Source organism: Dendrobates tinctorius, unplaced genomic scaffold (assembly GCF_039654945.1).
Source record: "Dendrobates tinctorius isolate UK_male_01 unplaced genomic scaffold, ASM3965494v1 ptg000011l, whole genome shotgun sequence".
NCBI classification, from domain to species: Eukaryota; Metazoa; Chordata; class Amphibia; order Anura; family Dendrobatidae; genus Dendrobates; species Dendrobates tinctorius.
The window spans coordinates 26,634,837-26,659,299 of record NW_027361679.1 but is presented as its reverse complement, the minus strand read 5'-3'; the positions used below and the strand labels follow the sequence as shown (position 1 = coordinate 26,659,299).

Here is a 24,463-nt window from a genome sequence, read left to right as displayed (position 1 = left end):
GACAGCAACACCTTCCTGACATAGCCCTTTTCAATTTTTATGTTTGCGGTTTCATTTTTTCCTCTCCTTATTCCAAAAGCCATAACATTTTTTATTTTTACGTTTATATAGCCACATGAGGGCCTTTTAATCTTTGCAGGACAAGTTGTACTTTTTAGAGACACTTAACTTTATTCCCTGCTTTCTAATAAATTGTGATGAAGTGCAGAGAAATTGCAAAAAAAAAAAAAAAAAAAAAAAAAAAGAGGGCCATACCACTTTTTAATTGACTTTTTTTTTTTTTATTTACCGTGTTCAATATATGGAAAAACTACTGGTGGGTTCAATTTAATAATTTAACCCCTTCACCACTTTGGGATTTTCCATTTCTACTCCCTTTTCCCCAGTGCCATAACTTTTTTATTTTTCCGTCAATATGGCCATGTGAGGGCTTGTTTTTTGCAGGACAAATTGTACTTTTGAACTACACCATTGATTTTACCATACAGTGCATCGGAAAATGGAGAAAAAATGCCAGGTGCAGTAAAACTGCAAAAAAAAAAAAAAATTTTCCATTTTTTATTTATTTTTTTAAATTATGTTCAATAAAGACTAAAATTGACCTGCCATTATGATTCTCTAGGTCATTATGAGTTTGCAGATACTAAGGTTCTTTAACTTTTAAGCGGTGAAAAACAAAATCCAACGTTTGTACAAAAAAAGCCCCCCAAAAATAGGTCCATTTTGCGAGACCTGTAGCGTCTCCATTCTCCCGCCTCTGTGTGAGGGCTTATTTTTTGCGGAACAAGGTGACGTTTTTATCAATACCATTTGGGGGTAGATACGATTCTTTGATTGCTTGTTATTGAAATGTTGAGACAAAATATTTTATAGTTTTTACTTTTCACTTGCACCACTATGTGTAGCAGAATTGATCAGCGAGGTGACGCTCAGAGTGGCTCTGACAACCAAATGAGTCTCCTGGAGACTCCGGGTTTTCATGTCAACTCATTTGTGTCCCACAATCATGTGACAGGGGTGGATCTACTGACACATCCGGTTTGTGCAAGTTAAATGACGCTGTCAGAGACTGACAGCGGCACTTAACATGTTAGCAGATGCGGGTAAATCGCGATTCCACTCGCGGCTGTTAAGGGCACATGACGGCTAATGATATCAGCTGTCAGAACATGAGGGCTTAGCGCGGAAGCACTCACCAAATGCCAGGAAACGACCTATGAATTATACCATCGTAAAGGTGTTAATAAACTGGACTTTAATGGACCAAGTGTATTTTTTGTATTTTTTAATAGGGGAAAAGGAAGGTGATTTGAACTTTTACATTTTTTTCATATTGTTAAAAACATTTTTTCTTTCCACTTTATACTGTATTTATTGATCCCCATAGGGGACTTGAACCTGCGATAATCCAATCGTTTGTACTATACACAGCAATACTACAGTACTGCTGTGTATAGTGAAAATCAGTCTCCAATGGACGACAGCTTCAGGCTAGCTTTTACAGGAGTAAAGTCACGATAGACCTCTGGCACAGCAATTGCGTCACGGAGGTGGTGATGGGAGTATTAGAATGACAGGCCCATCTAAACGTCACTTTCAAGGAATCCTCCCCCGGATGTAAAAAGCAGAGGAAGCCTGAATATCACAGTCATCATCTGCTGGGAAAGTGTCAGGAAGCCGGCATAAAAGGTAACTGCACATCATGTCAATAAGGGGTTAAAAAAACAGTAGGGACACCATAAAAAGCATGTAACAGTAATACCTACACATCGGAGAATTTGTGTGTTTTTTTTTCTTTTTACAGCCTAAATCAAAGGTGGTTTTTTTATGCGAGATCCAACAGAGTAGTTTACTCGTCATGTCGAATAATATCTCAAGAGAAAGTTAAATTTTTTCCTGGGTGCCAGACTGTCAGCCAAATAGCTTCTTAATGCTACCAGCCTGCAAATTAAGCCTACATCTAAAAGGTTAATAGCATTATCCAAAGTGACAAGTTCTGTTTAATATTCCTTTCAGGGACAACCCCTTTAGGGTACGTGCACACGCTGCGGATTCCGCTGCGGACCCGCAGCAGCTTTAGCTGCGGTGTACAGTACCATTCAAATGAATGGGGAAAAAAAAACGCTGTGCCGACGCTGCGGAAAAATCCGCGCGGATTTGCTGCGGTTTTGAATCCGCAGAAAGAATTGCATGTCAATTCTTTCTGCGGAAACCGCTGCGGGTTCCTATCTCCACCATTGTGGAGATAGTGAATCCGCAGGACCAAACCGCAGGCAAAACAGCAGATAATCCGCAGGTCTTTTGACCTGCAGATTATCTGCGGTTTTTGCAAAATCCGTGCGGATTAATCCGCAGCGGATTCCGCAGCGTGTGCACACACCCTTAAGTGGTGAAAGAAGGGGAGGGGGAAAACGAGAAAAAAAAAAAAAAACACAACTAGCACCAACTTGAAGTCTGCTTTCACACATCTTGTCATAAGATTTAAAAAAAAAAAAAGCAAGCTAGAGTGGTCCTTTGTTAGAAATCAGCAATGTACTGAATTCATTAAAATAATTAACGGTCGCGGTCTTCTGCCGTTTCCAGCGCTGCGCCGATCCCCTTCCATCATGTGACTGCTAATTTTTCTTGCCTGCTGACATCATGGACTGTTAGCTCTTTGCTAAGGCCACGTTCACAAGTTCAGCATTTGGTCAGTATGTTACCTCAATGTTTGTAAGCTATGTTCACAAGGTCAGTATTTTACCTCAGTATTTGTAAGGCTACGTTCACATGTTCAGTATTTGGTCAGTATTTTACCTCAGTATTTGTAAGGCTACGTTCACATGTTCAGTATTTGGTCAGTATTTTACCTCAGTATTTGTAAGGCTACATTCACACGTTCAGTATTTGGTCAGTATTTTACCTCAATATCTGTAAGGCTACGTTCACATGTTCAGTATGTTACCTCAATGTTTGTAAGGCTACGTTCACAAGTTCAGTATTTGGTCACTATTTTTCCCTCAGTATTTATAAGCCAAAATCAGGAGTGGGTGATAATCCAGAAGTGGTGACGTGTTTCTATTACACTTGTCTTCCGATTGTTCCACTCCTGGTTTTGGCTTATAAATAGTAAGGTAAAATACTGAACACGGCCTTATTACCAGTCTATGAGAGCCTCGTTCGGATTCGCAGACTCACAATGAGACCGTGACTTACAGTCCACGCAAACGCTGCGATTGGCGTCTGGTCACAGCTGCAGCCGCATGCTCTAGGAGAGAACCAGTGCAGTGCTGGGAATGGCAGGAGACCGCACTGGAAAATATATTAATGCGCTCATTACTGATTGGTATCAGAGGCGACAATAAAGACAAAACTGAAGTGTTCTTTTAATCAGAGCTTTCCCATCTGTGAAATGAAACCTTATTGACCAGACATACCAACATGAGCCACGATCTGAAGAATATGAAAAGCATTGAGCAGTTTCTAAAAGTAGAAATGTGTGTCCGTACCTGCAGCTTCTAGGAGTGCCTCTAATCTCGCCTGTGTCTCAGGATCTACGGTTCTTAAATCTGTTCCATCGGCTGTGCCTGATAGGAGGAGCTTGGATGCCGTCTCCAGCATTGGGTTCTCCAAATCATCTTGGTCCAAAATGAAAGACTCCACCTGTAAGAAAAGAAAGCAGCATTAGACAAAAAAAAGTTAACACTAAACAGCTCAAGGAGAGATCTAATGGGTTTTCTGAAGTCGGAATTCATTTCTCCATCCCATAAGTGAAAGGGGAAGTGTATGCACACAATAGCTTTCCTATGATCCGATATTGGGGAAACAAATTACAATGGGACCGATTTCCTAGCAGCTGCCCTTCTGCCCAGCTCAGTCCAATTGGGTGAATCCGGAAAAAAAATGGCATGAGAATGTCAAAAGTCGCAAAATTTTAGTGCAGTCTTCTATTCTAAGAACATTTTTGGGACTTCTCAAAGATTTTTACAGATATAAGCTTTGATGAATCAGGGCTAATGGGGTCTCACCTCACTTTCAGCTGTATCTGTTTATTTCAGGGGGCCACAATTTGGTGTCCCCCTCAAATTAAGGAACACGGCAAAAAATGTCCAACAGCAGTGTGACTTCGTCTACATCATTACAGTCAGTTGCCCTGTCAGCACATACATCTGAAAAACAGAGTTTGGATGTAAGATAGAGCTACTGAAATAGATGCCAACTGGGTTTGCCATTAAGGCCTCAAACACTTGGCCGGTTGGTTGCAAACAACTCTTCACCTAAGGCTGTGTGCACACGCTGCGGAAAAGGTGCGGATTCATCCGCGCGGATTTTGTACAATCCGCAGGTGAAACCGCAGGTCAAAAGACCTGCGGTTTTACCTGCGGATTGCTCTGCGGTTTTGCCCTGCGGTTTTTCATCTCCTCAATGGAGGAGATGGCAAACCGCAGGAGAATCCGCAGAAAGAATTGACATGTCAATTCTTTCTGCGGATTGAAAACCGCAGATAATCCGCGCGGATAATTCCGCACCGTCTGCACTGCGGTTTTTGATTACCATAGGGAATCATTGTACTGTACACCGCAGCAGAAACTGCTGCGGGTCCGCAGCGGCCAAAACCGCTGCGGAACCGCAGCAAAATCCGCAGCGTGTGAACACAGCCTTAACGAGGTTTTCACGACCTCAGTGCAGCCAAGAGGACTGATCTCTGCACCAGACCAGCGATCAGTGGGCTGTTAGGATGGCCGCTCAGTCATATGAGGGACTTGCACAATTTACCAACGCTCGGATTAACATGCTGCTAAAAGCAGCAAGTGTTCAGGGCGGCTACCATACAATGTGTCAGTGCTCATAACGACCATCTTATAGTGCTAGGACACAACAGAACCCACTATTTTGTATCCCACCCACTGGGGTGACATTAGCAAACAACATATACTTAGCCGTTATCTTCATAAGAATACATGCCAGCTCAATATAAAGAATAGTAGCGAGCAGCCATTCTATAGAATCGGCAGTGACTGGCAAATGAAATAGCATTTTCCTGTCCTATGCACAGATGGACAGCGCCACAACCGCCTGCCGAGCAGCCCGAAATCTGACTTACAACCATCATATACGTCAGCAAGCTATTAACAAGATAGCCATAGCGCATCAAGCAAGTAACGTTTCCACGTCAGACCAAGTCCCACATAAGGACAGATGAAAACTGGGGAATATCTATGGTGCAGGTTAAGGTGCGGGTCTCCAAAATCGCAACATTGTTTTGCAGCAATTTTAGAAAACCCCTGGAGGGAAAATGCAATGAGTGAATTCAGCCCAAAACAAAATTTGCATTATTAATCTTACTTTATCAAGGGATACTGACCAAGATAGATTTTTTTTTTTCCTTAAAAGGTTTTGCGCACATTCATCATGTATTATGTGCACACGCTCATAGATGCAGCACTGGTGACGGCTGTCACATGCATACGGATTTGCTGATCCCAATCAAAGCTCCACATCAGCCCTGTGATCGGATTACTACAGAAGACATACTGCAAAGTGAAGCATGCCCCTAACCCTGAGAACCCCTCTAATCGGAGTATGATAGAAATCAATACTTTTCTTTACCGATAATGGTCACGTTTCTGTCACACTGATCGATAAAATAAAAGAACGCAGGTCAAAGGCATCCAAGCTAATAGTGCACCGACAGGCCAAAATCGGAATGCTACATACAATATTAACTAGCAATGATAGACGACACACAAGTCATTTGTGTTTTTTGTTTATTGGCTGGGTGAAAATCCACCAGGCACAGAACGACTGTTCCTCATGCTGTATCATGCCATTGGCAGCACACCCCAATTTTATGAATTATCCAACACCTGATGAACAAGCACTTTGATCGTTCGGTGATCACAGGCATCGTTAGGTCAGCGAGCGTTGCCGAGAATGTTGACCAATGATCTATGCATGCGCCATTACAGGAAACACTGACTGCTGTAGCTAGTGATTGGCAAATCAATTGACAAGACTCCGGTCCATCAGCCAGGTCACTAATCTAGGACTGCCGGACGGAAGCACATCTTTCTACCTCTCAGAATTCCTGGCTCTTCTTTTGATTAGCCAGACTGGCGGTGACATTGTGTGCGCGTCATACCGCAACGATGATGAGTGCGTCATACCGCAATGATGACCAGACCAGCTAATCAAAAGAAGAGCTAGGGATGCAAAGAGGTTAGAGAGTGGCAGAGGTCACAGATTACTGATCTGGTTGATGCTCAGGAGTCCCACAAATCGATCCTCCCAACTGTAGTTGTAGCTTTTCACAAGGCAACTGGTAAGATGTCCATGGTGAAAGACTGACAGATTTTGTATGCTTTAGAAATCCAAAATGGTGAGAGTATGTGTTCTGGTTAGTGATACACAGAATCAGGAGAGCCCTGCTCAGTTCAGACATTCGTCATGCTGGCACCATCAACATCAATGAGGTAGAGACTAAGGCTACAGTTGTGGCCAAAAGTATTGACACCCCTGCAATTCTGTCAGATAATACTCAGATTCTTCCTGAAAATGATTGCAAACACAAATTCTTTGGTATTATCTTCATTTAATTTGTCTTAAATGAAAACACAAAAGAGAATGAAGCAAAAAGAAAAACATTGATCATTTCACACAAAACTCCAAAAATGGGCCAGACAAAAGTATTGGCAGTGGCACCCTCAGCCTAATACTTGGTTGCACAACCTTTAGCCAAAATAACTGCGACCAACCGCTTCCGGTAACCATCAATGAGTTTCTTACAATGCTCTGCTGGAATTTTACACCATTCTTCTTTGGCAAACTGCTCCAGGTCCCTGATATTAGAAGGGTGCCTTCTCCAAACTGCCATTTTTAGATCTCTCCACAGGTGTTCTATGGGATTCAGGCCTGGACTCATTGCTGGCAACCTTAGAAGTCTCCAGTGCTTTCTCTCACACCATTTTCTAGTGCTTTTTGAAGTGTGTTTTGGGTCATTGTCCTACTGGAAGACCCATGACCTCTGAGGGAGACCCAGCTTTCTCACACTGGTGCAAAATTTGTTGGTAGTCTTCTGACTTCATAACGCCATGCACACGGTCAAGCAGTCCACCAGTGCCAGAGGCAGCAAAGAAAACCCAAAGCATCAATATGCACAAAAAGTGCAAAATGCATTAAAATGAATGGGAAGCTTCTTTTAAGCGTCTGAGCGGATTTTTTGGTAAATCCGCGGGAAAAACGCAAAAAAACCCGTGTGAACACAGCCTAAAAGTTTTGGACTATGATCTCCATTCCGGCAGTAACAGGCTTTTTACCCGGAAACAACAAAGTTTACTACACTATTGTGTCTAGCAACGGGCACTACTACTGGAAAGGAAATCAAAGTTAAACTTTAAACTAAGGGTCACCATACATATTAGATATTGGTCGGGTAAAAGATAGTTTTGCCAAACACCATCTGTCTAGACTACACCATACACAAGAATGATTGGCCTGGCCAAGTGTGCCCAATGTTCTCTGAAACGGGCAGCGCTGCGTGCCCACGTTGCTTTTTTTAGTGTTTTCGCCGCGGAAACGCTTTAAAAACGCATTCCCATGCAATCCTATGGGATTCCGCAGTTGCTGTGTCAATGCTGCGGATTTTACCGCTGTGGAATCGCAAGGCGGTAAAATCTGCAGCATGTCCATTATTTCTGCGGAATCGCCGCGATTCTGCCGCCATGGGATTGCATTGAAACGGTCACATTACTCATGTGGCTATGCCCACCATGCGTAAATTGAGCGCTTCATGTGCGGATGGTACCCAGGGTCTGGAGGAGACGAGACTCTCCTCCAGGTCCTGGGTACCATATCCCTGTAAAAAAATAGAATAAAAAAAAAAAAAAAATAGGGATATACCTTCTAGCGCCCCTGGAGCCTTCCCGGTCGTCATTGTCGCTGGCGGCAGCTTCCGTTCCCAGGGATGCATTGCGTACGGTCTCGCGAGACAGCTACGTCATCAGAGGTCATTGTCGCAAGGCATCCCTGGGAACTGAACTTGCCGCCAGCGACAATGATGACCGGGAAGGCTCCGGGGGCCGCTAGAAGGTGAGTATATACCCATTTTTTATATTATTTTTAACATTCTATCTTTTATAATTGATGCTGCATAGGCAGCTTCAATAGTAAAGTTGGTCACACTTGTCAAGCACTATGCCTGACAAGTGTGACCAACCTGTCAATCACTTTTCCAAGCGATGCTTCAAATTGCTTGGAAAAGTGCAAGCATTCTGCAAGCTAAAAACGCTTGTGTTTAGAAGGAAAACGCATGCGAATTCCGCATGCGTTTTACCCGCGGCAGGGAGTTGTGTAAATGCTGCGGGCATTTCCACAGAATTTCTGCAACGTGGACACTTAGCCTAAAGCTCGTGAGAAGCGGTGGCGTTCCTATGCTAGAAATATCACTCCTGTCCCTGACTGGAGTCAGATGTCTGGTGTACTGCACATAAGTGTACGCCACTTGTCAGACGCATCTCTTCATGAATCAGGAGCATCTGACTCCAGCATGTCCCCTAATCAAGACCGGCATGAACAAGACTCTGCGGAGCATCGGAGTACTGTTAGTTAGGAACTCAGATACCAGGCCCTAATAGAGCAATGAGTACTGGAAATCCAACCAAAGACACAAACCAAGCACCTGGGTGGTACTGTTACTAGAGGAGAACAGTTGTTTCCATAGTCATGCATTACTTTTTTTAAAGGGAATCTGTCACCAGATTTTTAACTGCCCTAAGCAGCATGATGCAGAGACAGAGACCCTAATTCCAGCAACATGTCAACTGTGCTGTTCGCTGTAATTATCCTCACAGTTTTAATCAGCAGACGATTGCAAGGGACTAGTAAAACCTGCAACCAGATAGTTTGCAGTCATGAGCTCTGTATATCCCCACTTTCACCACTGATAAGCAGTTTTCTGCCTATGCACAGTGTACAGTGAAAGCTACCAATTAGTGGAGTGGGCGGGATTGTACAGAGCTCAGCATTCTGGTAACTGCTAGGTCTGCAGCAGAGAAAACAGTGATGTTATTAAGAAAAAATGGCAGCAAGCAGCTCAGAGGGCTAACCCAATCTTCCACTGTGCCAGTCAGGGTCCAAACTTCTATCACAGCCGACGCACTTATGTATAGTCAGTCAGGGACTGACCGTACGTCACGTTATACAACCACGAGGCATTCACATATGTCGCAACAATGCACTCGCTGCTCACATTTCCTTCTAATACGTAACGGAGTATAAAGTTCAGGGCTTTGTATGCAAGAAAGACAGCAAAATATTAAAGTGGTGAGGGATTGCTCTATGTACCGAGAGGCCTGGCAAGCGGTGCCTCCCCTGCAGGATTGACCAGAGACAGAAGTCACACAGTACAGTCAGACCCCACTGATGGGCCACGCTGTGACAGTCAGCCGCCATTGCCAAGAGATGAAACACAGTAAAAGCCATATACAAGCCACAGGACCAGACCTGCATTGCAGAACCCAGTAACACTATAGCACACATTTACCAGATTCTCAATATCCCAGAAGCCCCACTGAGCGGGCAGATGTAAGCAGCACAGCGGCAGGATTTTTAACCAATTTTTGTCACATGATGGTCATTTAGATACCATATTCCTTATGACTGCTGGCAAAAAAATAAATAAAAATATTGTGTATGAACAGCCTTACGATAATGGAAAAGGCTGGAAGACCAATAACCCGCGCCCAACAGCGAAGCTATGCTGTAGTTGGGACATCAAACCTAAAAGCTAAAGACTGGCGGCAGATTATTCTCCATTAACTCCGCTGATGACCCTGGGAGAGGTCCACCCGAACATCAGGTGACTCATCTGCTTATGTAGTACAGCTGAAAGCTAGAGCATCTCTGGTCTTGCCAAGTCAGCTCCAGGCAGAGAGAAGGAAGGACTGCTGCTCATTGTTCACAAAGCCAAGTGTCAGGGGTCCTTCCCCTAAAATCAGAGGCCCTGGGCTGCCCTGACATGGAAGAGGGGATCACCCAGTGTCTCTAGCACATGAGGAACCAATGGCCGCTTCATTCTGGAGGATCTATAACGAGGTGGACGACAGTCAGGACTCTGTGGGCAGAGTGGATGACTCCCAGCTTTCCCAGACAGGGGGAGATATACAATATATAGTGGCATTCAGGAGTATGGAAAAGCTGGGTGACACCCAACAGGCCCACAGACTAGAGGACAACATGACATTAAAGCAACCTGGGAGTACTAGTTGACCCCGAATTACCCACCACAGGCTGGATATATTAGAAGGTGGATGGCATGACATTTAGAAGGCTGGAAAAGCTGGATGACACCTAATAGGTCTACAGACTAGAGAGCAACATGACATTCAGGACTCGGGGAAAGTTGGGTGACACCCAACAGGCCCACAGACCAGATGTGACAAGACGGGCAGCATAACATTCAGGCGTCTGGGAAAGCTGGGTGGAACCTAATAGGCCCACCGGCTAGTGGACAACATGTCTAAGAAGTCAGTAAAAGCTGGGTAACACTGAATAGACCCACAATAAACAGGATACATTACATAGCGGACAGCGTGACATTCAGGAGGCTGGGAAAGCTTGGTGACTCCTAACAGGCCCTCAGACTAGAGGGCGATGTGCCACTGAGGAGGCTGTGCCCACCAGCTATGCAGCAGCCAGGCGAGTCATGTGGGCTCCCCCTCTAGGCCCGGACACAGGCAGGACAGCGGCTCCGCAGACCCCACCTTCTAATGAGTTAATCTAAAGGTCACAGGCATTTTATGTAATGGAGGCCTCGGCCGTACCTCCAGGATGTCTTCCAGAACATATGCTTCCATGTCGGCGGCCGCCTCCACCATGTTTCCTCCTCACACGGCCATAGCAGAGCCTGCTGCACTATGATTAGCTCGGTGCCAGCAGGAACCCTCCTCTGTCAGCCAGGGAACAGGAAATGGAACGTTCTATTCTCGCCCCGAGCAGCTCTGCAGTCACGGCGCAGGCCGCTACCACCACACACAGGGGTGACTCACGCACTCTGATCTTAAAGTCACACGCTTGTTTTTCCGCCCGGCCGTGCTACAAAGGTCCTGCACTACATAGCGAGAGGCCTGGGGAGCAGCTACAGCTGTGGGCGAGCTCCATGGCACCTCCACACACAGGGCAGCCCGGACACAACCCCTACAATTGGGAGGATACCTGATGCCGTTGCCCATAGCAACCTAGCTTGTATACTGCATGTGCACACGTTGCGGATTCTGCTGCGGTGTACAGTACCATTAAAGTCAATGTAAATGAAAACCGCTGTGCACATGCTGCAGATTTTTCCAGTCACAGACTACCAATGGCCGTAGGGTGCACGGGGTCCACCCGACAGACTGTTAGGAGAGAAGGCTCAGCATGTCTGACTGCCAGGAGCCCTCCGGAAAGGTCGCCGTTTGGCCACCTTATCTATTATATATGGGGCGTTAGACCGCAGCAATATCCTGCGGAATAACACCACCGTGACCAGCTCCTTGGAAAGAGCTCATCCACAACTTCTACACGGATGATTTCTCTTTGGGATAAACTTTAAATATTATATTGGTGGGTCTCTGACACACAACACCCCCACAGAGGAGCAGTACTCCGTGCTGGCAGCAGCTCCCTGAACAGAGTAGTGGCCACTGCCAGTCACTGGGGTATATACACCAGTTACTTGTATACAACCCTGCCGCCCCTAACTTTGGCTCACTGGTCACCTGACAGAAGCCATTTGTCCTGTGAAAAGAAGATGGATCATTCGAAAACACATAGCCGTTTGGCTTTTCTTTCATAGAAGCCTTTAGTGACGGATGCCATTGTATATCTATATGCTATAACAAGTGCTAGAAACCGAATCTCTCCAAAACTCAACTTCTCCTGTTTCCTCCTTCTACTAACCTACCTACACCCAATATTGAAATTACGCCCAAGCAGCTCGCTCACTGTTTTGGGGTCATATTTGACACAACTTTCTTTTATTCCTTATATTCAATCACTCAAGCTACCTGCATCAAAAAAAAAAAAAAAAAACACCTCACACGGTCCCAGAATCCAACCATTTCTCACCTTTGAAACTGCAAAAACTCTTCCTGAACTCATTCATTTGCATCGAACTACTGCAACGCTACCAATCCTTCCTCTTACCAAATGTTCTCCTCTCCAATCTGTCCTAAATGCGGCAGCTAGGGTTTTATTTCTGTTCAGCTGGTTCACCGATGCCTCCACCCTGTGCCAGTCATTGCACTGGTTACCCATCCACTAGAGAGTCCAATATAAACTCTCTCACCAACAAAGCTCTCCAGTCCTGCATCACTCCACATTTTCTCCCTCATCACTGTCCATCACTCTACCCATGATTTCCTTTACCCATGCTCTCCTTTCTGCAACCAAAGACCAACAGCCTCCACAATCTGAACCTCCATCTACTAGACTTCTCTGAAGCTGCACCACTATTCTAGAATACACTACCCTGGAAGATCTGATCTATCCTCCACATTTGTAATAAATGTGCTTTAAAAACACATCTCTTTAGACAGGCTTATCACTTCACTAATCAAACTCCTCCCTTTTCCCTCAGAATTTTGTCCCTCCTTTTCATCTGTCTCCACATCCTCCATGCACCCTATAGCACTTAGTATCTAAGTACAGTTATAATAATAATAATAATAATAATAATAATAATAATAATAATAATAATAATAATAATAATAAATTTTATTTTTATAGCGCCGACATATTCCGCAGCACTTTACATTTCAGAGGGGATTTGTACAGACAATAGACATTACAGCATAACAATAATCACATACAGTAGATTATAACAAATACCAAGAGGAAAGAGGGCCCTGCTCGCAAGCTTACAGTCTATGAGGCAAGAGGTAGACACGAAAGGTGGGTGGTAACAGTTGCCCTGATTGTATGGACCAGCCATAATGTTAGGTGTGTGACAGTACGGACACAGAGGGCTAATGGATGCATAAAGCATGTGGGAGAAAGATGCGGGGAACCTGGTTATGGTAAAACTTTTGGCTCTGCCACACAGGGATAGATTAGGTTAATGTGTTGAGGTGGTAGGCCAGTCTGAATAAATGAGTTTTCAGGACACGCTTAAAATTGTGGGGATTGGGGACTAATCGTATTGACCTGGGAAGTGCATTCCAAAGAATTGGCGCGGCACGTGTAAAGTCTTGGAGACGGGAGTGGGAGGTTCTGACTATTGAGGATGCTAACCTCAGGTCATCAGCAGAACGGAGGGCGCGGGTAGGGTGGTATACTGAAACAAGGGAGGAGATGTAGGGTGGTGCTGAGCCATGGAGGGCTTTGTGAGTGAGGGTAATAAGTTTATACTGAATTCTGGAGTGGATGGGTAGCCAGTGTAATGACTGGCACAAGGTAGAGGCATCGGTGTAACAATTGGTGAGGAATATGATCCTGGCTGCAGCATTCAAGACAGATTGGAGAGGGGAGAGTTTGGTAAGAGGGAGACCGATTAGAAGAGAGTTACAATAGTCGAGACGAGAATGAATATGAGAAACAGTAAGAGTTTTTGCAGAGTCAAAGGTAAGAAAAGGTCGAATTCTAGAAATGTTTTTGAGGTGCAGATGACAAGAGCGAGCCAGTGATCGAATGTGGGGGGCAAAGGAAAGCTCGGAATCAAGTATGACCCCAAGACAGCGGGCATGTTGCTGGGGAGTAATAGTGGAACCACACACAGAAATGGCAATGTCGGGTATAGGTACATTAGTAGAGGGAGGAAACACAAGGAGTTCAGTCTTTGACAGGTTCAGTTTCAGATATAGTGAGGACATGATATTAGACACAGCGTTTAGACAATCACCGGTGTTTTCTAGAAAGGCTGGCGTGATGTCAGGAGAAGCAGCGTATAATTGGGTGTCATCAGCATAGAGATGGTACTGGAAACCAAATCTACTGATTGTTTGACCAATAGGGGCAGTGTACAAGGAGAAGAGGAGGGGGCCTAGAACCGATCCTTGGGGGACCCCAACAGTAAGGGGAAGATGAGAGGAGGAGGAACCGGCAAAAGATACAGTAAAGGAGCGGTCGGAGAGATAGGAGGAGAACCAGGAGAGAACGGTATCCTTGAGGCCAATGGAACGGAGCATAGTGAGGAGGAGCTGATGATCCACAGTGTCGAATGCTGCAGAGAGATCCAAGAGAATTAGCATGGAGTAGTGACCATTTGATTTAGCTGTTAGCAGATCATTAGAGACTTTAGTGAGGGCAGTTTCAGTGGAGTGTAAAGAGCGGAAACCGGATTGGAGAGGGTCGAGAAGAGAGTTTTCTGAGAGATAGCGGATAAGACGGGAGTGGACCAGGCGTTCCAGGAGTTTAGAGATGAAGGGAAGATTAGAGACAGGTCTATAGTTAGCGGCACAGTTTTGGTCGAGGGATGGTTTTTTAAGTAGTGGATGTATGATGGCATGCTTAAATGAGGAGGGAAAAATACCAGAAGAGAGAGAGAGGTTAAATATTTTAGTTAGGTGAGGGGTGACAGCAGGGGAAAGGGACTGGAGGAGCTGTGACGGAAATGGGTCACTGGTGCAAGTAGTTGGGCGAGAAGATGCAAGGAGCCTGCTTACTACTTCTTCTGTGACTGGTTCAAAATCAGAGTGAGTTAGATGCAGTGGGGGAGGGAGGACAGTGCATGGTATGAGGTGATTGGGAGATAATTTCCTGTCGGATCTGGTCAATTTTTTCTTTGAAGTAATTGGCCAGATCGTCAGCTCGGAGCTCCGTGGTTGGGGCCTGTACTCTTGGATTGAGTAGAGAATGAAAAGTGTCAAAGAGACGTTTCGGGTTATTGGACAGTGAGGTGATGAGGGTGTTGAAATAGGTTTGTTTGGAGAGGTGAAGGGCAGTGTTGTATGTTCTAAGCATAAACTTATAATGGATGAAATCTTCGGGTAGATTGGATTTTCTCCACAGACGTTCGGCGCAACTGGAGCACCGCTGCAGGAAACGTGTTTGCACCGTGTGCCAGGGTTGTCGCCGTCTGTGTTGTGGTGTTCTATTTATAGGGGGTGCAAATTCATCCAGGGCAGTTTGAAGTGTTTCATTGTAATGCTTCAATGCAGAATCAGGACATGAGAGGGAGGAGATAGGGGCCAATGAAGACTGCAAGTTCTTCATAAGTTTCTGGGTGTTAATGGCCTGTATGTTTCTATAAGTCTGGACAGTGGGGGTGACCTGAGCAGCCTGGCAGTTCTTGATAGAGAATGAAAGAAGATTGTTGTCAGAGAGCGGGAGAGGGGAGTTTGCAAAATCATCCACTGCACAGTTACCGACTTATAACCAGATCATGCAACCCTTAGGCTAAGTGCACACGTTGCAGAAAATTTCTGCTCAAAAACATGAATCCCTTCCCAGAAACCGCACCTATTTTTCCGCGGCGGATTTGATGTGTTTTTTTCCGCAGCGGTTTCAAACCGCATGGAAGAAGCCAAAACCGTGGAAAAATCCGCAAAATTAGCATGCTGCGGTTTTTATCGCGATGCGGTTTTTTCACGGTAAAAAACGCATCAATGTGCATAAAAAGTGCAAAATGCATAGAAATGACTGGGAAGCTTATTTTTAGCGGTTTTATAGTGAAAACCGAGGTAAAAACCGCTAAAAAACGCTGTGTGTGAACACAGCCTTATTAGAATGATGGCTGGACCGTACATAAGCACTTTCTACCATTGTTCTCCACCTGTTTCCTTATAGATTGTAAGCTTGCGAGCTAGGCCCTCACTGCTTCTGGAACTGTTGAATTATGGGTTACTTGGTAATGTCTTTACAATTGTTGAAGACATGTACAGGCAATAAAGTGCTGCAGAATATGTTGGGTTTATATAAATTATATATTGGGGAGACCCTCCCAATGTATTCCTTTAATGTGCACTGCAAAACAATATGAAACTACCCTGAATCCAATGGATTCCTTGTGATCGCCAATCAACTAAACAGCACAATACATATTTTTGGCCAGTGTGTGCGAGTAAGGGAGCAGAGCAATCTTCATACTATGCTTTTCTTATCCACAATTATACGAGCAATTTTGCATCAACATATTTTGTTAAATTGATTCCCAACTGCAAGATTAAGCAAGTACATATAATCAGACTTCAAATACTTGCTACCACTGTCCTGTTGTATGGTCAGTGCAGCTCCATCACATAGATGGCTGTCCTGCTGCTTGGAACAGACCTGATCGCACACCACTCCTGGCTGCCTTTGGTTCATGGCTTCCATCATCAACTTTCCCTGCGTTACCCGCCATCTCACTGTTAGGTTGCATTTATACGCAGCACTCATGCTGCAGCTTTGTTACTGGAGCAGCCCTGTGCCGCTGCAATCTTTCGTTTTCTTGCACAATGACTACTTCTGGAATGCCCAGAAACTTCATATGTCTGAACAGTCCACACTTCACACCAGACTGACGTTTTTAGATCATCAACGCAAAGTAATCAGCTTGCACAACATTGACAACTGTCTCAATGCCACCTGTGCAGCCACACTTCCCAGAGAAGACAGTTTATTACCAGGTTTACCTTCTCCATCACTGTATACACAGAGCTTGTGTATACAGAATAGCAAGCAGTCAGTGCCGCCTTCTATGACCCAGTGATCGCTCAGTGTAGGCAGCGAGCAGGGACTGCTGGGTCCTAGGAAACCCAGTCAGCTCTGCTGTGCAGGCAGCTGAAGATCCCCAGCAATTGGGATCAAGTGACAGAGAAAATAAGCAGTTAAAAGAACGTATTCATACCTAAAATATTAAAAAAAAAAAAAAAAAAAAAAATGCCCCCAAACTGCTTTATGGAGGTTAGTGTTGAAAATAGCCAAAATAAAAAAAAGGGAAAAAAAACAAAACAGACACTGAATCTAAATCACTGCTTCTATCCCCACCATATATAAAATACGTTTACAGAAAGGGGAATGCAATAAAAAGGCAAAAAATATTTGAACATCCAAAATTAGGAATATTTCTTCAGAGCTGTAGAGAAAGAAAAAAAAAAAAAAAAATATAAAAGGGCCTGTATGATAGAATCCAAAAGTGTCCCTGATCAGGAGGGGGGCAAAATAGCCTTGCTCGAAATTGGGACACAGAGCTAAAAGCCACATCACTACTGCACCCGCACTGTGTGTAGCTGGGAAAACAATCGGACCATAGGGATGCCCCGCAGACCTGTATGATCCATAGTGCCTCAACCTGCCACAGATATTAAAGAGGGGCAAAGAAGGAGCAAGCATTTTGGGAATGTTCTTTTGAAGAAGGATGGTTCATAGACAGTCATTGAAATAATGTTCTCATAAAGATTGTTCATCCACACTGGTGCTGAAAACAAGCAAAAAAATAAATAAATCCCACATGGTCAACGTGATTTCAAACAATGAGAGTCTGATTGGTCAACGAACATTTGTGGTTACATTCTCTCCTAAAGAACAATAGGTTTAGTTGAATCATTTTTCATCAACTTTAATCCAGTGTGTCACATAGGAGGCCTTAGCACTTCAGTGTTCCCAAAAACTCATGCATTCAAGCCACGCTTACCTACGGCTACAAATATCAGCAGTATGTGTCACCTGGACAATGGGATACAAGCATAAAGACCCCCAAACATCTGTCTCAGCTTCGACAAACCCACTGATATCGGCGAGACTAACAGCTTGAGTATGAGAGCCTCCTCCCCAGACAAATGTAAGAGGGGGAGATCCGGCCTGCTGAACTTCAGGGATGTGGAGATTTTTGTTCTTCCTTGAGATAAGACAATGCTATGGGAGTATAAAATGCAATGTTATAGGAAAAAAAGCCATAATAGAACCTGCAGGAAGAGGGGAAAGCGAAACCAGGCAGGAGAGATCCAGCACTACTCAGCATTGTGGCCTCATGCCTGCACACAAGAAGCTTCAGCTGAAATATGGCAACATCCCGGACATCACAACCAGCATATATATATCACAGGGAGAGCCTGAAACTAGAAACAGCTTGTACATGGGCGGACTAACCCGTTAAGGCCTGTTTCACACTTCAGTTGTCTGACGTCAGTCAAAATCCGCCACTTTTAGAAAAAAACGGATCCGCCCATTTTTTGGCGGATCTGTTTTTTTCCCCCATAGACTTGCATTAGCGGCGGATTTTGACTGATGTTCGCCCGTCAGATCCGTTTTTTGACGGATCCGTGAAAATTTTAGCGTCTCCCGGGTGGAAGAGACGGACAATGCAACTTTTTTTTCTTGCAGCAACGGTCCCCTATTTTATAGTGCGCATGGCCGGCAGATTTTCCCTGCCGAGCATATTAACCCTAAATCCCGTTCTGGAAGTGCCGAAAAAAGAACCTCTCTTTAAATTTTCGCCCACATGCCAACTCCAGCAGATCCGTACACAACAAGGATCCAGAGACGACCGTTTGGCCCACAACGGCAGCGGATCCGTTTTTAACAGCTCTGGCGGATTTGGCCTTCCGGCAAGAAATGGAAATGTGAAACAGGCCTAAGGGCCAGGGACATTTCCGTTCGTTTTTCGCTCCCTTCTTCCCAGAGCAATAACTTTGTTATTTTTCCGTCAACATGGCCATGTGAGGGCTTTTTGCGGGACGAGTTGTACTTTTTATCAGCACCATTGGTTTTACCATATAGTCTACTTGAAAACGGAAAAATTCTAACTTCAGTGAAACTGCAAAAAAAAAAAAGTGCAATTCACAATTGTTTTTTGAAGTTTTTTTTTTTTTGTTTTTTTACCAAGTTCACTAAATGCCAATTATGATTCTCCAGGTCATTACAAGTTTGTATATCCCAAAGTTGTGTAGGTTTTTTATTTAAGTGGTGGCTTTTTTTGTTGCCGTTTACAGATCAGATTATTTTTATATAAGATAGATCGGGCAATTCTGAATGCGGCCAATACCAAATGTATTTTTAGAATTGTTTTATTTTGAATGGGGCAAAAAGGGGGGGTGGGGGGATTTGAACTTTTATATTTTACTTTTTAAAATATTTAAAAAAAATTTCCTACTTTTTACTTGCTTCAATTGTCTCTCTAGGACAGGGTTCCCCAACTCCAGTCCTCAAGGCCCACCAACAGGTCATGTTTTCTGGATTTCCTTAAGGTACTGTCACACTTAGCGATGTACCAGCGATCCCGACCAGCGATATGACCCGGTCAGGATCGCTGGTGCATCGCTAAGTGGTCGCTAGTGAGCTGCCACACAGGCAGATCTCACCAGCGACATCGCAGGGGTCGCTACTTACCTGTCAGACGAGGCGATGAAGACGTCCTCCCGCCCGCCTCCACGCGTCGCTCGTCATCACAGCAGGAAGCCCAGCAGGAAGCTGACAACGAGAAACAACCCAGGCCGTGCAATCAGCGATAACCAGCGGGGGAGCGGTCGGAGTCAAGTATCAGACATAGCGATATCGCTATAACGTCACAAAAACCAGTGACGTTATAGCGATATCGCTTAGTGTGACAGGCCCTTTAGTATTGCCCAGAGGTGATAATTGCATCACCTGTACATTACAAGGGAAATCCTGAAAACATTACCTGTTGGTGGGCCTTGAGGACTGGAGTTAGGGAACTCTGCTCTAGGAGACTAGAAGCTGCAATCATCTTGATCACTTGTGTTACACATCCAGCCCACTATGTGTAACAAAAAAGTTCATCTGCTATGAACGCCGACCACCGGGAGCATGCCGAGCTGACTTTTTAATACCATTTTGGTGCAGATACAATCTTTTTACCGCCCGTTATTGCATTTTAATGCAATGTTGCGGCGACTAAAAAAAACAATTCTGGCATTTTGACTTTTTCCTCATTACGCCATTTAGCAATCGCTTGAATTTTTTTATATTGCTAGATCGGCCGATTCTGAAAGCGGCAATACCAAATATGTGTTTGATTTTTTATTGTTTTACTTTTAATGGGGCGAAAGGGCGGTGTTTTGGGTTTTTTTTTGCATGCTTCTTTAGTCTCCATGGGGGACTAGAATCTGCCATGGCCAATAACCTGTTCGGCTATGCTACATACAGGCGATGATCAGATCGCCTGTACTGTAGCAGAATTGCTGACTTGCTATGAGTGCCGACCACTGGGTGGCGCTCATAGCAGTCATTGACAACCATAGAGGTCTGCAGAAGACCTCTGGTTGTCATGCCGACCCATCGGTGACCCGCTGTCACGAGACATGGGTCACCAATGGACGGATTTCCAGCGCCATTGCCTGAAGCTCGCATTAAATGCCGCTGTCAGTTTGACTGCGGCATTTAACGGGTTAACAGCCGCGGGTGGATCGCAATTCTACCCATGGCCGTTTATATATATCTATATATATCTATCTAGAGATAGATATATACACTCACTGGCCACTTTATTAGGTACACCATGCTAGTAACAGGTTGGACCCCCTTTTGCCTTCAGAACTGCCTCTATTCTTCGTGGCAGAGATTCAACAAGGTGCTGGAAGCATTCCTCAGAGATTTTGGACCATATTGACATGATGGCATCACACAGTTGGCGCAGATTTGTCGGCTGCACATCCCTGATGCGAATCTCCCGTTCCACCACATCCCAAAGATGCTCTATTGGATTGAGATCTGGTGACTGAGGAGGCCATTTGAGTACAGTGAACTCATTGTCATGTTCAAGAAACCAATCTGAGATGATTCGAGCTTTATGACATGGCGCATTATCCTGCTGAAAGTAGCCATCAGATGTTGGGTACATTGTGGTCATAAAGGGATGGACATGGTCAGCAACAATACTCAGGTAGGCTGTGGCGTTGCAACGATGCTCAATTGGTACCAAGGGGCCCAAAGAGTGCCCAGAAAAAATTCCCCACACCATGACACCACCACCACCAGCCTGAACCGTTGATACAAGGCTGGATGGATCCATGCTTTCATGTTGTTTACGCCAAATTCTGACCCTACCATCCGAATGTCGCAGCAGAAATCGAGACTCATCAGACCAGGCAACGTTTTTCCAATCTTCTACTGTCCAATTTCGATGAGCTTGTGCAAATTGTAGCCTCAGTTTCCTGTTCTTAGCTGAGAGGAGTGGTACCCAGTGTGGTCTTCTGCTGCTGTAGCCCATCTGCCTCAAAGTTCGACGCACTGTGCGTTCAGAGATGCTCTTCTGCCTACCTTGGTTGTAACGGGTGGCAATTTGAGTCACTGTTGCCTTTCTATCAGCTCGAACCAGTATGCCCATTCTCCTCTGACCTCTGGCATCAACAAGGCATTTCCGGCCACAGAACTGCCGCTCACTGGATTTTTTTTCTTTTTCGGACCATTCTCTGTAAACCCTAGAGATGGTTGTGCGTGAAAATCCCAGTAGATCAGCAGTTTCTGAAATACTCAGACCAGCCCTTCTGGCACCAACAATCATGCCACGTTCAAAGGCACTCAAATCACCTTTCTTCCCCATACTGATGCTCGGTTTGAACTGCAGGAGATTGTCTTGACCATGTCTACATGCCTAAATGCACTGAGTTGCCGCCATGTGATTGGCTGATTAGAAATTAAGTCTTAACACACAGTTGGACAGGTGTACCTAATAAAGTGGCCAGTGAGTGTATATATATATATATATATCTATATACATATCTCTAGAGATAGATATATACCGTATTTTTCGCTTTATAAGACGCACTTTTGTTCCCCCAAATTTTGGGGGAAAGTAGGGGGTGCGTCTTATAATCCGAATATACGGGGGAGGGGGGGTGTGTATATATATATATATATATATATATATATATATACACACACACACACTGCATGGTCCAGGGGAGGTGGGGGCAGCTTTGGAGCGGTGCTGTGAGCTGGTAAAAGCTGCCGGAGGGAGCCTTTGATCTCCTGCTCCCGCTCATATAATATGCACTGCCGCTGTCCATCACCATGGTGCTGAAACCGCACCACGGTGACTGGCTGGGGGAGCGGCGCATATTATAGCTGCCTGCGCCCTCCTTTGATCGCACATGATCCCCTGTGTTAGATATCTCCCCCATGCTGCTGCCCATAGTAAAATAAAAAACTCTTTCCTTACCTCCTCCAGCGCTGATCTCCCAGTGTCTCGGCTGCCGCTGTCATCAGGCACGCAGAGATGATATCACTCTGCTGTGCTGATCACATGACCGGCACTGAGAACCAGGAAGTGGAGGAGGAGCTCAACCACACTGAGGGAGACACGAGGAGGGACAGCGCTGAGAAGGTAAGGAAAGAGTTTATTTTACTAAAAGCAGCAGCATGGAGGCGATATCTAACACAGGGGGCCGTGTGCCAGCCACAGGGGGCCAGTGTGCCAGCCACAGGGGGCCAGTGTGCCAGCCACAGGGGGCCAGTGTGCCAGCCACAGGGGGCCAGTGTGCCAGCCACAGGGGGCCAGTGTGCCAGCCACAGGGGGGCCGTGTATCAGCCACAGGGGGGCCGTGTGCCAGCACAAGGGGGCTATATTCAATATAAGGTGGCCATATCCAGATTAAGGGGGCTAATTTTAGGATGGGGGGGCTATGAGGGACATATACCCTATATGATTTGTTAGACGGACACTGGCATTATAAGACGGACCCCATTTATTAAAAAATTCTCTATTCCTTCACCACATTTGGGGGGTGCGTCTTATAATCAGGTGCGTCTTATAAAGCGAAAAATACGGGATATCTATATATATCTATCTATCTCTCTATCTAGATATATATATACACATACATACACACACACCCCAATATAAATAAATCACCTAGCTCCCATTCCCCCGGGTGTCTGCTGCAGTCTCCATTTCTACCGGTGGCCAGCGCGTCCAAGCTGTTGCGTGCTGGTGCCAGCTGATGACGTCATTGTGCTGGCACGTCAAAACAGAGGCGACGGGAGCTTTTCGACAGATCGCCAAGATCTATGCTGGATGCGAAAAACAGCAACTGGTAATTGGCTGCTGTATGTAGCTTTCTTCGAGGAGAGAGAGCATGTGTGGGTGGACCATCAGGATGAGGCAAGGCTGCCGATGGAGACCCTTTATGTGACAACGTTTTTCAGATACTTGGCAAGCCCTTTAAATCAGGCACACTAGGAGCCACACTTTAAACCAAATTAGGAAGGAGAAACTTTAGCTCCAGGATCCTTATTCCAGCTTGTTATTCTGAGGCTTGTGTGGTTGCTATAGGCAAACTGCATTACTTCCCCTAATGTGTACAGGGACCTGTACACTTTACACCTTGTTTAATGGCTTAACATGCACCCAGTCATGGCATGTCATAAAACAGACATCTACTACAAGTATCATCATCTAGAGTCGGCCCACCATAATCTAGAAACCAAGCATGTTTGTTTCCCAAATCCCTGCAAAGTTGTTGCCCAATTTACAAATAACAATGGCCAAATATTCTTTCTATATCAATCTGCTGTGTATAGTCCCCTTTAATCCTGCAAAGCCATGTCATGTTATAGATCTGACTCTAGTACACAAACATATGTTTGCAACAAAACCAGCCATTTTTGCCACACACTTTGCTCCATAGGAGATAATTATTTATCCTATCCAGTATACTGCAACACTTTCATATGGCAGTATAAAGAGATCATAAATTCAAATCCCCAGGTGGGATTACTTTTCTTTTTAAATAAAAAAAAAAAAAAAATTAAGTCAATCCCCCTCCCTTTCTCCATTACAAAAGGAAAAAAATAAACATATTTCGTATCACAGAATCTGTAAGTCTGCTCAAAATATAAAATATAACCCAACGCTAACAATGAAGAAAATAAAGCCAAAATTGTGGTTCAACACTCATATGCAATAAAAAGTAACATGACCCTAAACTGTTATCACTAAAAAGGTTAGCAGACATGCAAAAAAGAAACCCTCACTCAGACTGAATGGGAGGAATAGGGCTAAGCAGAATGGGAGGAATAGGGATAAGCAACAGCACATGTGAAAAAGACTTTGGTATACTAATAGATCACAGGATGAATACGAGGCAACAGTGTGATGTTGCAACAAAAAAGGCAAAAGCAATTCTAGGATGTATTAACAGAAGCATACAGTCTACATCACGTGAAGTCATTATTGCCCTCTACTCTTTGGTCAGATCTCATCTGGAATACTGTGTCCAGTTTTGGCCACCACATTTTAAAAAAAGACCAACAAACTGGAGCAAGTTCAAAAAAGAGCGACCAGAATGGTGACCGGTCTGCAAACCCTGTCTTATGAGGAAAGGTTACAGGATTTGGGAATGTTTAGCTTGCAGAAGAGAAGACTGAGAAGAGACTTAATAGCTGTCTACAAATATCTCAAGGGTTGTCACATTGTAGAAGGATCATCTTTATTCTCATTTGCACAAGGAAAGACTAGAAGCAATGGGATGAAACTGAATGGGAGGAGACAGATTAGATATTAGAAAAAACTTTGACAGTGATCAATGAATGGAACAGACTTCCACGAGAGGTGGTGAGTTCTCCTTCAATA

General features: G+C 44.7%; 1 protein-coding gene across 6 annotated transcripts in view; it reads right to left on the bottom strand.

Moving 5' to 3' along the window:
• ANKRD17 (ankyrin repeat domain 17) overlaps nt 1–24,463 on the bottom strand; it is a 180,155-nt gene that overhangs the window by 114,336 nt on the left and 41,356 nt on the right. For 5 of the 6 annotated variants that reach the window (XM_073590404.1, XM_073590394.1, XM_073590413.1 and 2 more), the window contains exon 2: nt 3,489–3,642. In XM_073590404.1, the coding sequence (XP_073446505.1) occupies nt 3,489–3,642 (154 nt within the window). Of the gene's footprint in view, nt 1–3,488; nt 3,643–10,799; nt 10,942–24,463 lie in introns of those variants that run through there. The other variant, XM_073590421.1, reaches the window with a different exon arrangement.